This window comes from Capra hircus, chromosome 25 (assembly GCF_001704415.2).
Source record: "Capra hircus breed San Clemente chromosome 25, ASM170441v1, whole genome shotgun sequence".
Classification (NCBI taxonomy): Eukaryota; Metazoa; Chordata; class Mammalia; order Artiodactyla; family Bovidae; genus Capra; species Capra hircus.
Window position 1 is genome coordinate 42,588,868 of NC_030832.1, and position 13,141 is coordinate 42,602,008.

At 66.5% G+C, this 13,141-nt stretch overlaps 1 protein-coding gene across 1 annotated transcript in view; it reads left to right on the forward strand.

Annotated features, from left to right (window-relative positions):
* Positions 543 to 13,141, forward strand: part of PRKAR1B (protein kinase cAMP-dependent type I regulatory subunit beta) — a 30,912-nt gene continuing 18,313 nt past the window's right edge. The window contains exons 1-3 of the mRNA XM_018040013.1: positions 543 to 636; positions 1,323 to 1,369; positions 9,024 to 9,182. Coding sequence (XP_017895502.1) covers positions 543 to 636; positions 1,323 to 1,369; positions 9,024 to 9,182 — 300 coding nt within the window. The remainder of the gene's footprint in view (positions 637 to 1,322; positions 1,370 to 9,023; positions 9,183 to 13,141) is intronic.

Consider the following 13,141-nt stretch of genomic DNA (forward strand, 5'->3'; position numbering starts at 1 on the left):
GGGTGGGTGGCCTCCCAGGGATGGGGGTTGGTGGTTAGGTTCCGGTGTCCGGACCCTGGCCTTTGCGCCTGGTTGCTGTCCAGAGGAGGCTCCTGGGCGGTTGTGGACGCTCCCCCGGCCGGCAGGGTGTCCCCGGCTCCCTGCACCCCCATCCCGCTTGAGGGTCCATCTCACAGCAGACTCGGGAGACGAAACAGCCAGGCTGCCCGGTGGGGAGCCAGCCTCGAGCCTCTGTGCCCATCGAGCGAGCAGTTAAGAGAGTCTGGTTTCTTCCCGTTTCTGTGTCCAGCATCTCAGCTCCCTTAGATGGAAAGAGGTAGAAAAGGCGTCAGGACTGGTCGCCGTGTCCTTGTGGGAACGGCCCCCATCTGCGTTGTCTTCTGTGAGTGGAGTCTGTCCCAAATGATCCCGTCTTCATAAATCCTCAGGCTGCGCAGGACGAGGGGCCTTGAGCCCAGGGCTGGCGGGTCCCTGGGGTCTCCATCGCCTCCGAGCCGGGGAGCAGGAGCCGCGTGGAGGGCAGGGCGGCCCCCAGCGCCCCCATGGCCCCCACACGCCATGCTTTCTTTTGCAGCGACATCTTCGACGCCATGTTCCCCGTCACACACATCGCCGGGGAGACTGTCATACAGCAAGGTACGCCGCCAGCTCCTCCTCCCCGGGGCCGGAGCCCCCGCGAAGGGTTGGTTATTTACTTACGAATGTATTTATCACGAAACTCTTATTGTCTGTCCTCGAGACAGGTCATTATGACCCTGCATAACAGTCCGCTTCACAAGTTAGTGTGTGCTAATATGCTCTGACAACCTCAGCGCTCAGTCACGTCTGGTTCTTTACGACCCCACGGGCTGCAGCCCGCCCAGCTCCTCCGTCCATGGCATTAATCCAGGCAAATACTGGAGTGGGCAGCCATCTCCTCCGCCAGGGGATCTTCCCGACCCAGAGATCGAGCTTGCGTCTCCCCTGCGTCAGCAGGCAGATTCTTTTTACTGCTGAGCCACGGGGGACCTTCTCGTGGTTAGAAATATTGAGGAGCTGTGTTGAGTCCTGGAGGCTCGACAGCCGCGGACTTCAGCTGTCAGTGGTGTTGGGAGAGGACTCTCTGCAGCCTGACTGCGGAATCCGTTTCCTGGCGAGTGTGAAGTAGGTCACTGCGTTCCGCACCTTCGTACGCACAGCTCCCACTTACAGATTTTTAAAGATGGGTGAGACTCGGCCTTGCTGGGCGGAGGTCTGGGAAGCAACGTCGTAAGGTGGTTTGTTACCAGAAAGACGAGAGCCCGCCTTGCTCACATCACGCGTCTGTTTTCCTTCCCTCGCAGGGGACGAAGGGGACAACTTCTACGTGATCGACCAGGGAGAGGTGGACGTGAGTATCCCCAGCATTCTCGGGCCGGCAGCACCTGTCTGTGCCCACTCTCGGGTCTAGAGAAGGTCGTTCTGGGTGGTATGTTTCCAGTTTCTCAGTCCAGAAGCAACAGAGTTCACGTAGGAGATACTGCAGGCGCGTCCAAGCAGAGTGGGGCGAGGGCGGCTGGTGTCAGCCCGGCCACGGCCCCTGCCGTCAGTGCCCGCCGAGCCGACCGCGGCCCCAGGGCCCCGAGGGGGCAGCTCTGCTGCAGCTGGAGCCCGCGACGCGGCAGGCCGGCGTGGCGCACGCGCTTTGGACGCCCAGGGGCCTCGTGGCCCTGGCTCTGCGGTGGAACCAGGCTGCGTCCGTCCCGGGATGCCGTGCCCTCCGATTGTGTTCGCGTCCTCTCTTTACTGCCATGTCTCCGGCGGGGACACCCAGGCTCTTTTTGCAGAAACACCTCCTCCGTCACCTGACCGCAGGCCGAGCCCCGACCTCCCCTGGGGCCCCGCGCGGGCTCCTCCGAGCGTGCGGCTCAGCCTGTGCTGCCGCCCGCCCTCCCGCGCCCCCTCCTGCCTCCCTGTCACTCGGTAAGCGTGGCCCCCACACGGGCTGCCAGCCGTCCGCCTCCCCTGAGGCTCTGCCTGTGGCCCTGATTCAGTCCAGCTTGGGCGCCTGATCCTGGGGCGTCTATTTAAGGCTGCCTCTGCATGGACTGCGGCCCCCTGCCCCCCAAACGCAGGGTGAGTATGTCCCCGGGTCCCGCAGGGTCAGGGCGTGTCCTCGAGGCCCCTGGCTCCCCTGCCTGCCCATCCTTGGAGCGGCGGCCAGCCGGGCATCCCAGGTAGGGGGCACTTTCTCCCCATGTCCCCCAGCAGCGAGCCTGTGTCCACGTGGCTGCGGCCCTCAGCTTCTGGAGCCACAGGAGGTGACAGTGTGGGGACCTCTGCGCGAGCTGCACGGGCTCGGGGTTTCTCTCGTCCTGGGCTCGGGCCTGGAGGAGTCCTTGGGCGGGAGCCATCCTGTCTCCCCCGACAGAGGAAACTGAGGCGGGAGCCGGAGGGAGGGCCCCAGGGGAGGTGGTGGGGGAGGCCACAGGCTGGGCCGACTCCGGCTGCCAGCCGGTCCCAGAGCCAGCCGCAGCGAGACATACGGGCTACAGCGCCTCGGACCCGGCCGCCTGGGGCCCCCACAGGGGTGCGGACTCGTGGCCCGGGCCCAGGTCACTCGGGGCCTGAGCCCTGCCGGCTCCTCCGGCTCCTCGGCCTCTGCGCCTCCTCTCCTCTCCTCTGCCCTCCATCTGGCCCTCATTTTCTGGCTCAGATGTTGAGCGAGCGCTTGTCTTCTGCTGGGCCCTTGCAGAGCCCTGAGGATACGCTCTTGGGGACACGGCCCTGCCCCCGGGGTGCGTGAGGGTGGGGGAGATGGCCAAGAAGGCAGTTCCCAGGGAGCCTCTGGCCGTCCTGTCCTATTCTTATTCCTGCCGTGCCTTGCAAACTCCTATCCATCCTTTAAGACCCCACCCAGGCAGAGCCACCGGGCTCCCCCAGGGCGTGGGGCTCCCTGAGAGTTGAGACGATCAAGCCTGGGTTTTCCCTGGCCAGCAGACACGGGCATGGCCGCCCTGTGGCCCAGAGTCCCGTCCTTGTCATTCTAGGAACCTGAAGGTTGTTGGGGTCCCTGAGACGTGACCCTCGGCCTGCGTCCTCCACGCAGACCTGGGCCCGCGTGCCTGAGCCGTGGCGTTTCTGTGTCAGCCCAGGAGGTTATCATGGAGCCTCCTGGAGCCCAGATGCTCAGGCCCGTGGGCGGATGCCGCCTCCTGGCTGCGGTCTCCAGCTTGGGCCGTAGGCCCAGATGGGGCAAGGTGGTGACTGCAAGGCCATTCCTGTGTCGGCCTCAGCGGCTCCTCCAGCGGCCGGTGGGTGCGGGGTGGCTGGGAGCCTGAGGTGTGGGCCGTGGGGGCGGCCCCGTGCGGAGGACCAGAGGTGGTCCGTCAGGAACCCAGGAAGAGAGTTGCCAGACGCGTCCTAACCGTGGCTGTCGTCCCTGCTCCGGGTCTGAAAGTGCAGCTTCTCCCGGCCTGGAGCCATGCTTCTGGCCCTGCCTTCGGGGGCGGGGAAGTGACCGCGGACCGCAGACCGGACGTGTGTGAGGGTCTCGGGGGCCTCTGAAGGGGTGTGGGGAGCAGAGGCTGGGACCACTGCACTGTGACCCTGAAGCCCCCAAGACACAGGCCTCCCCAGAGGCCCCACTCTGCCTTTAACAGGAGGGGTTGGGGGTGGCCATCCAGAGCCCCCTCTGCGGGCTGAACGCTGCCCCCTGACCAGCAGTGCCCTGGTGGCAGCGGCCGGCTGACCGGATGCCAGAAGCACCAGCTCGGTTTAAATTACGGTTTTCCAGGGAGATGCGGACGGTGCCGGCCGCAGTGTGTGTACCGCCGAGAGCTATAATCCTTCTTCCTAAGTATAAAAATATCTCCCAATTTGTCTTATTCATGGAACGTAGCATTAGCACTTGGAAGGGCGTCCACGGCCAGCTTCGTGGCTCAGGAGTGCTGTTCCTCCCCACCCGGACGTCCGGGCACCTGGTGCTTTGGGGCCTCCTGGGGGGAGCCTGCCACACCCCATGCTCTGCCCCGGCCCAGGGCCCCTCCCGCCTCACCAGACGTCTGTGGGCACGGCCGCGTCCAGCCTCCGGAGGTGGGGGCTCGGGGGACAGGGCACCCCGGGCCGTCTGGCTCCGCGGGTCACGGCTGGTCAGTCTGCTCGCCTGGTGTTCTGGGTTTTTTTTCAGTCGGTAAAGCACACACACAGTGGAAGCCGCCGTCTTAACCTTTAGAGTCCAGTTCGGGGCCATGAGCACGTTCACGCTGCTACACGGCTCTCCCACCGCCATCTCCAGAATGTTCTCATCTCCCCAGACCGAGACTCTGTCCCCATTAACGTCTAACCCCGGGCCCTCCCCCAGCCCCTGCCCCCATCCCCCGTGTTCCATCATCACTGTGAGCCTGGCGCTTCCAGGGGCCCCGCAGAAGCAGAAGCACACGGCGTCTGCCCTGGGTTGGGCTCATCCCACTGAGCGGCGCCTCCCAAGGTTGGGCCACGTGCTGCAGGTGGTGGAGCTCCGGGCCTGTCCGCTGAGTCACGGAGAGGAGTCACGGAGAGGACCCCCGTCTTGCTCATCAGCGAGCATGCCCGCCGCGTGGCTCCCACCGTAACCAGTGCTGCTGTGGACGACGGGCCGTGTGGGGACCTGGGCGTCCTGCTCTGGGTGCCGTCTGCTGGCTGGCCACTTCCTAGATGCAGAGCGGCCGTGGCCCCCAACTGGCTGTGAAGCTCTCCTGCAGTGCCTCACCCACAGGGGGCGACTGGGGGCCCTTCACCCTCTCAGGTCTCTGAGGGGGTCCTGGAGACCCCATTGTGGCCAGAGGCCGCTCTGGAATTGGGGAACAGGTGACCCAGAGCGCCCCGTGGTGCTGGTGATGTGATGAGAGCTTGGGGAGGGCGTCAGCCCTTATGCACGCCCAACGATGGGCCCCTGCCAGGCTGCATGGTCACCCTGGAGCACGTGGCCCTCCAGACGGGACGGGCCCGATGGGGTCCTGCCTGTGGACCCCTGGGGAGTGTGAGGTTTGCAAGGGAGGGCCGAGAGCGTGGCAGGTCCACGGAGTGAACCGAGCTGGTGGCCGGTCACCGGGGAGAGGATGCTGACCCCACGTCATCACCCACGTGGCTCAGGCTCCGCAGATGGGGTCCAGCAGAGAGGCCTGGGGGAGCTGCTCTCAAGCAAAATGGGCCGGTCAGCCCCCGACCCCGCCAGGCTCTTGGACTAAAGAGGCCTGAGGCTCGTGACCCGGTTTACCCTGGAAGAGCGGCTGCAGGCCTGGGCTCACCTGCCCAGACACTCCCGCTCTTTGTGGCGGGAGCCCGGGACACGGCGGAGCTGGGCCGTTAACTTTTCTCGTCGCCTGTGGAACCAAAAACAACAGCGGCTGGCACGCCCGGCTTGCTTCCTCGCCCAGGTGGCTCTGGGTTACCTGGGAAATACCTGCAGGAGGGGCGGGTCTGAGGTTGAAGGACTCCACCCCCTCCAGTGAGTGGATCACTTGGTGACTGTCTGTCTCCACTTACCCGGTTGCTTCAGAGGATTTTCTATTTTCTGTGGCGTCGCATGTTGAACTGAAGGGTCCTTGTGGGTAGGAGCAGGCGGGCAGGCAGCCTCATGTGTTCTCGCTATCCGGATCGGTGGGGCTGGGACCGTCTGAAGCCCCCCCAATGAGGGTGATTCTGCTTTGGGGGTGTCATCAAGCAGGTTGCTGTGTCTTCAGTCGCCACCTCCACCTCTGTCCAAAGTTGGAACAGGAGCTGGTCCATGGTGGGTGGGCATCAGCGTTACCTGTGGCGTCCTGGGCCACACCCCTGGGGCTCTGGGTTGATAGGTCATTGTTGGGGGGCAGGTTCCCAGGTGATGCTGTGCACCTGGTCTGCAGACCACCCGTCAAGCATACTGGCCAGCGTCTGGGGTCCCCTCGCTGACCCCTGCTCCCCTCTGGTTGGCCCAAGCTGGGCTCCAGCTGTAGCGGGGACGCGTCCTGGCTGTGAGCTGGCCTCAGCCCTGCCGGAACCTTCAGCGTTCCCGAGACACACCTCTCCCCATGTGGCCTGCACCCCGTGGCCTCCCCGTGTGGCCTGCACCTCGTGGCCCCCCACGTGGCCTCTCTGCATGGCCTCCCCACATGGTCTTACTGCATTCGGATCCTCCGAGTCCAGTCCTGCCTCCGGCTTCTTGCACGTCCTGGCCCATCTGCCTCCAGCTCTCTTCACCCCTGGTCTTTGCACAGGACCCCTTGGGCTGGGCTCGAGTCTCCCCTCAACAGTCTCGTACGGTGGCTCTTCCCTGGATCCTCTTCCTCCTTTCTCTCCGGTGCCTGCAGCTTGTTTTAAGGACGGTTGAAAGTGAAAAAGTCACTCAGTCGTGTCCTACTGTTCACGACCCCATGGACTACAGTCCATGGACTTCTCCAGGCCAGAACCCTGGAGTGGGCAGCCTTTCCCTTCTCCAGGCGCTCTTCCCAGCCCAGGGGTAGAACCCAGGTCTCCCGCGTTGCGGGCGGACTCTTCACCAGCTGAGCCCCCAGGGAAGCCTTGAGGACGGTCACACCTGGATAATCACCGCTGAGCCGCTGGTCAGTGAGCCCCTGTGAACTGGAATCCGCGTACTTCCTGCTGCTGAAGCCGGCGGTGAGAACACGCAGGGCGCCCCCGTGCTGGGGTGACCTTGGGTGACAGTGGCGGAATAAGCCGGCGGGAACAGCGGGAGGGGCGCCGGGTCTGCCTGGAGACCTGCAGCGGCGGCGGGAGCGTGGGTGCAGCCAGCGCAGCCTCCCACCCCTCCCCTACACAAGAGGGAGCAACAAAAATGCAGCCGAGCCCGGGGAGCCCGTTGCGTGCCAGCCGGGCTGGGGCCGGGCGCTGCGCGGCCGTGCTAACAGCAGCCAGTGTCCCGAGAAGGATGGGCCTTTGTGCTCGGGGGGCGGCCTGGCCCCTCCTCGGCTCCACACAATGCTTTTCTCTGACGCCTCTGAGGATGCGGTCGGGGCTCTGCGAGGAAAGGGGTCCTCACGGCCCCCAGGGACACGCTCCGGCCCGGGTGCCCTTGCTGGGGTGTGCCTGGAGTGCAGCTGCCTGCCCTCTCTTTGGGGTGCACCCTGGGGAAGTGGGGCTGCTAAGCACCTGCCCTGCTCCCGGGGGCCCTGTCTCGTCGAGGGTGACGGGGCGGCCGGCCCGCCCCACAGGCACCCGAGGCAGTGGCTCCTTGTTCCCGCGAGGCCGCGGCGCTGTGGTGACCCGGAGCCAAGGGGGAGGGCGAGCTGTTGCAGACTGGGGGTGCTGCTCAGTGGGTTGGGGGTCCCCACCTTGCCTCACGCGTGAGAGAGGAGGGCATTGAGTCACCCGCCAGGAGGTTCACGGCCACGTCGGAGCTGAGGCTGGGCGGCGTCCATCACCCACAGGTGGTGCTGGTGCGGCCGTGAGAACCATGGGCCAAACCCAGCACTCAGAGCGCAGCGCGGGGGCCCAGGCCAGCTGCCCCATGGACACCCTCAGGCACGGAGCGCGGGAGAGTCCTGGGAGATCCTGGCGCCCGGAGACGTTCAGCGCCTGAGCTGGGTGGCGGGAGAGCTCGGCGCTGCGCACATGGGGGCGTGTCCAGGCAGAGAGGGCGCTACAGACGCGCGAGCCCCACGCGGGCTCTACAGACACGACATGTGAGCCCCGTGCGCTCTGCAGACACAACGTGCGAGCCCCGTGCGCTCTGCGGACATGTGAGCCCTGTTTGCGGAGGGCCATCCGGGCCGGGCCCCGGTCGCCATGACTACCTCTGCGTGGACTCTGGTCCCTTTGGGACAACCGGAGTCTCCAGGGACACACCGGTGGAGAGCGTCTTGGGGCAGAGCCTGGCAGATACGCGCCCTCCCTATGGGAGGACGGGCCTCGCCCTGGCCCCAGGGCCTCGCTGCGTGGGAGCTGCTGTGTCTCCTGGCTCCTGGCGGGGTTGGGCGGGCCGGCGCTCGCGGGAGGAGGTCCCCGCCTGTCGTATCGCACCCCCAGTGCCCTGTGCGCAGCGGGCCAGCCCTTCTCCCCACCCTGCTCATATCGCACACAGTATCACCGGCGTGGCGTCCACAGACTGGCGAGTCTGAGCCTCAGTCTTGGCCAAGATAATGCGCCATTGAGTCGGCAAGAATCGCTTCCATGATTCGCCGCAGTCCATTCTTCCCCAACACGCACGCTTTTTGCCAATGGGAGCCATTCTCTAAGCTCATTGACACCGAGGCGATGAACAGAGGTTGTGTTAGTTGATAGTGAGCGAGTCCACATAATGAACAATCCGGGCCATTCTGGCAGGACGCGGACCTACAGCCAGCACACAGTCACGACACTGTACGGGGCCACCGCCCTCGCCAGCTGAAGGGGAACCTTGTCCGCCTCCGGGCTCAGCCCTGGGCGCTGGCCTCCGCTCCCATTGACAGCAGGCCTGGGTGCTTGGGCGCTGCCCGAGGGGCGGGGGGGCCCCGGGGGGGGGGGCCGCGGGGCCTGCGGGTGGAGGTGATCGAGGGCCAGGCTGCTACTTGGAGCCTGGGACGGACGGGAGGGCAGCTTGTGAACGAGGCAGCTGGGTTGGAGGGGTCACCTGGGTGGGGCGCGAGCATCCTGACAGGGTGGCGCCTGCTGGGGTCTCCGGGTGAGGAGTGGAGTGCAGCCTGGCCTGGGAGGTGGGGGTCCTGAGTGGTGCGTCCGCCGGGGGCCTGGCTGGGGGCAGCGCTGACAGCACCTCCATCTTTGTGCCTGTCCAGCCTCGGTCCGGGCGGGGCTGGGCATGAGGTAGGCACCTTGGCTGGTCCTGGGCTGGGCAGAGCACAGCCGAGTCCCACGTTGGGGTGCAGGGACCTCCTGCCCCCCCGGGGGTGCTGTGGAGGGCTCCCCATGCAGCAAGTGACAGTGTGACCCCGGCCCCCAGGCCCCGTGCCCTGCAGGAGTGTGTGGGCAGAGGGTGGGTGACCCCTGGCCCCTGACACTGTCCCCTGACCCCAGGCCCCCGACACTGTCCCCTGACCCCTGGCCCCCGACACTGTCCCCTGACCCCCGACACTGTCCCCTGACCCCTGCAGGTGTACGTGAACGGAGAGTGGGTGACCAGCATCAGTGAAGGCGGGAGCTTTGGGGAGCTGGCCCTCATCTATGGCACCCCCAGGGCAGCGACCGTGAAGGCCAAGACGGACCTCAAGCTCTGGGGCATTGACCGGGACAGCTACCGGCGGATCCTCATGGTGAGTGAGTGAGCGGTGCCTCAGGGGTGCCCCACCAGGCTGGGAGGGCACCAGTTGAGTCTGACACCTGCCAAGCATCTCACAGGAACCCTGGTTGTGGGATGAGGCGGGATGAGATGGGGGCGGGTGTTGGGGGGGTTCTGGAAATTTACCCAAAAGACAGGCAGGCAGCTGGGGGCCCCTTTGCTCTCCTTCCCCTTCTCCTCACAACAGTCTGGAGTGTGGTGGTGATGGCTGGAGCTCCAGCTGCCTTTCTGTGCTGTAAGGTAATTTTCCTCAAGGGGGTGGAGTGAGTTCCCGGGAGGAGCCCAGCGACTGCTGGGACAGTGGGGGGACCACAGCCCTGGGCAGGACACAGGCCTCTCGGCTTCCTTACTGGGCGACAGTCATCTTAGGTTTTCTTACGTGGAGCCACCTCTTCTCCTCCCGTTTTGGGCGTAGGCGTGCACGCCTGTGCTACGGTGGGGCTGTTGGGAACAACAGGGCCCGTGTTTTCCGAGGGCTCTGGAGATGAGCTCCTGGGCGGAGGGGGCCCTTCCCAGGCAGTGGCGGCTGGGCCTTCCCCTGCCCACTCAGCGTTCATCCCGCACACTCACTGCCTGCTCCTCTGCTGGGGCCTGCCAGGGGCGGGGAGGCTGATGTGCTGGGGGAGGGGATGGCAGAGCAGACGTGTCTCCTGGCGACAGTCTCCAAAGAGGGTGACGGAGCAGAAGGGTAGGTGGGGGCAGGGCCCACTGCTTCACAGAAAGCCCGAAGCCCCCTCCCCAAGGTCCCCTGTGACAAGGCGGTGTTGAGAGAGGCCTGCAGCTGGGAGCCCTTGGCCGTCCGGGAGGAGAGTGTCTGCGCAGTGGGGGCAGCCGCTGCAGAGGCCCTGGGGTGCAGGCCTGGCTGGCATGTGTGTGGACCAGTGGGGAGGTGGCCAGGATGCCGGGTCTCAGGGCAGGAGGCGGTGGTGGGAGGGCTGGGTCCTTGGGCCCTCAGCCCCCGGGGGTCCTGGACTCAGACCCCCACTGCCAGGCGCCCCTGCAGGGGTGTGGGCAGAGGAGTGGCAGGGGCCACCCCGAGCCTTCCGGGTGAGGGCGGAGAGCCTTCTGGACTGGGCAGGGTGGGGGGAGTCGGGAGGCCCTGGCCGGCTGCGCTGGTCTGGGGGAGTCCCCTCATGGCCCAGGGCCCCGGCCTGCGGCCCCTGGGAGCCGAGTGCCGGCTCGTCGAGGGAGTCACGCTCCTTGGCTATCACCTTCCCTGGGTGACCGCTGGCCCGGGTGCTTTTCTGGGCTGGTAAGGGTGGTGCTGGCGGGCCTGGGCTGAGGGCAGCCCCCAGCGGTGGGGGAAGGTGTCTGCTCGGAGCAGACTCCTGTGGGCCTGCAATCCAGGGGCCCTGCCAGCCTGGAGGGAGGTCACTGAAGGAACGCCGTGCCAGGAGACCCGGGGGCTGCACGTGCCCTTGCCACGGGTCCTCAGGCCTCGGTCGTCTCCCAAAGACCAGCTGAGCTCTGCGGCTTTGGGGAGACTGTGGTGGGGGCTCCAGGATGTTTAGGACAGGCCCTGCGTGCTCAGTCCCGTCTGAGCCTGCACAGCGGTCTGGCCCTGGGGGCCCCTCTAGAGGGTCCCACTGTCGTGCCTGGTCCTTGTGATGCGCTGGGGTCCAGTTCAGTCCTGGAGGCCTCTGTTTCATGCAGCCCCTCGTCCACACACTCTGGGGTCATCCGCTGGGCGCCCGCCGTGTGCCCGGAGGCCCTGCCCCGCCCTGCCCAGCGAGGCACGTCCTTGAGGAATGCGGCCCCCTCTCTTTGGCCTCAAACCTGCCCGGTCCTGCCTCCCCCGAGGGCGCCCTCCCCCGTGCTGGCGGCTCCGTGCACCTGGCCCCGTTGCATAAGCCATTGTTCCTTTACTGCCGTCCATACCCAGTCGTTCTTGGCTGTGGGGTTTCTGTGCCTGGAACCTTATATTCAGGGAAGTTCCCAAACCACCAAGGCAGCCGGTGCTTCCTCTGTTTTAATTCTGGGTCCCTGGGCACTAAGAATAGCCGTGGCCGTGCCTGGAGCCGGCGGAGCCCTGCGTTTCGGGAGGAAAATGACAGTGCGGCCCACTCGGAAGGGAGTGTCCGTGACGGCGTCCGTTTCTGCATCAGACTGCGGCCTGAGCGGATGCGGGTGTGCCTGCCGCGTGATGAATGGAGCCTGAGCTGGACATGCGTGGGGGATGCCGGGTGGGGGCTGCTGTCTCCAGGGAGAGGACCACCCACCTTTGAACCCAAGCACACCCGTCCGGGACGTGCCCTGGCTCTGCGTGGTACAGACGGATGGATGGAGCTTGGTGAGACCAGCCATACCTGCCGCTTCTGAGCAGAGTGGGGCCTTCTCCCCGGGGCCCCGGACAGGGCCCAGGGCCCCCAGACTTCTCTCCTCCGAGCGCCAGGAATGCTTGTTCTCCCTGACTCTTTCATGAGGCCCCAGTTGGAGCTGGTGTGTGTAGCATCCTGTTGCAGAGGCTGGGCCGGGGGCTCCAGAGCCCCGGTTGCCCAGGGTGACCCAAGACCCTCGGGACCGTGTCCTGGGCCCCCGCCCCACGTGTTTGGGCCCCTGCTCCCATCCGTGAGGTGGGGCCACGGAGCCTAGGGCCCACTCCTCGTGGGAGCCGGCAAGTGGTGGGGAGCTTTGTTTCACGCTGCAGGGCCGGCTGGGCCTTCGTGTGTAGGGGACAGCGCACTCGGAGCAGTCGGTCTAGCTTGGAGAGTCACCTTAGCCGCGTAGATGCCTCCTCAGCCTGGCGGGTCCGCACCGTCCCCCAAGCTGCACCCCGAGTGCCCGGCAGGCAGGAGCGCTGCGAAGGCTCAGGAGTCAGGGGTTGGGGGTCAGGAGCCTCCAGGGTCCTCGGCAGTGCTGTCCGGGGTGTGTGCGCTTTGACCAGAGCCCTGCTGTCCCCCGGGATCCAGGTCCCCTGCCTGTCCTCAGGGCTAGCTCACACCGTGCGGCTGGGACAGGGCAGGGGGTCTGTGTGGACGCTTTCGGTTCCTATCTTAGGACAGACCTGCCCCTGGGCCCGCAGGGAGCAGCAGCAGGAGCCTCCCTCTGGGCAGTGGGTTCGGGGTGGCCTCGGGCTGTGCCAGGCGGTCGGGGCTGGGAGGGGCGTGCCCCTTGCTGGCAGTGGGGCGGGCCACCAGGAAGCGTGGTCTGCCCCCCGCCCATCCGTTGGGGTCAGTGGGGGTCCGGCTCTGCTGTGCTGGGGGGCGGGCGTGTGACGGATGGTGGCTGGAGGAGTCGCAGGGGCCTCGAGGTGTAGGTGCTGCGTGGCGGGTGTAGGTGATCTCGGCCCGACGGGACCGCAGCGCAGAGACGTGGAAACAGGCCGAGACTGCAGGTACCAGGGAGGCGCCAGGGCCCGCTCCTGCCAGTGGCCAGCGCTCGGGACGTGAGTCCAGGTCCCACTAGCATCTCCCGAGTGGCCTCGGGCAGGCCCTGTCCCGGCGCCGGGGGTCCGTGTGGCTCCATCTCACCAGGCATGAAGCCCCCTGAGCTGCTGGCAGACAAGCCCCCAGGTGGGGGTCCTGCCGGCACCCCCCCCCAACCCCGCCTCACCCCGGAGGAGAGCTCCAACGGGAGGCCCCTTGGCCTGTCTGTGGGGCGGATCTTCCCGCCCGAGGGTCCCGGGCGGCCGCCTCCAGCCGTCGCCCTGCGGCGGGAGACGGACGGGCCGGTTGTGGTGGCTTTAACGTCTGGGGTCGCCGGGCAAACACGCCTGCGTTCCAGTGGGTGGGCGCAGCTGCCGGGAGGTCAGCGGGAATACAAATTACCCTTCAAAGAAACGCCTTTCTCCGGGCCGGCGGGGTCTGAGGCGGCTCAGCTCCGGCTGGGGGCTGTGCTGAGCTGAGCAAGCTGCCCCCGTGAGTGTCCAGACCTGCCGCCCGCGGACACACCGGGCCCCACGAGCCCTGGGTTCTGCCGCTGGCCTCCCGGACG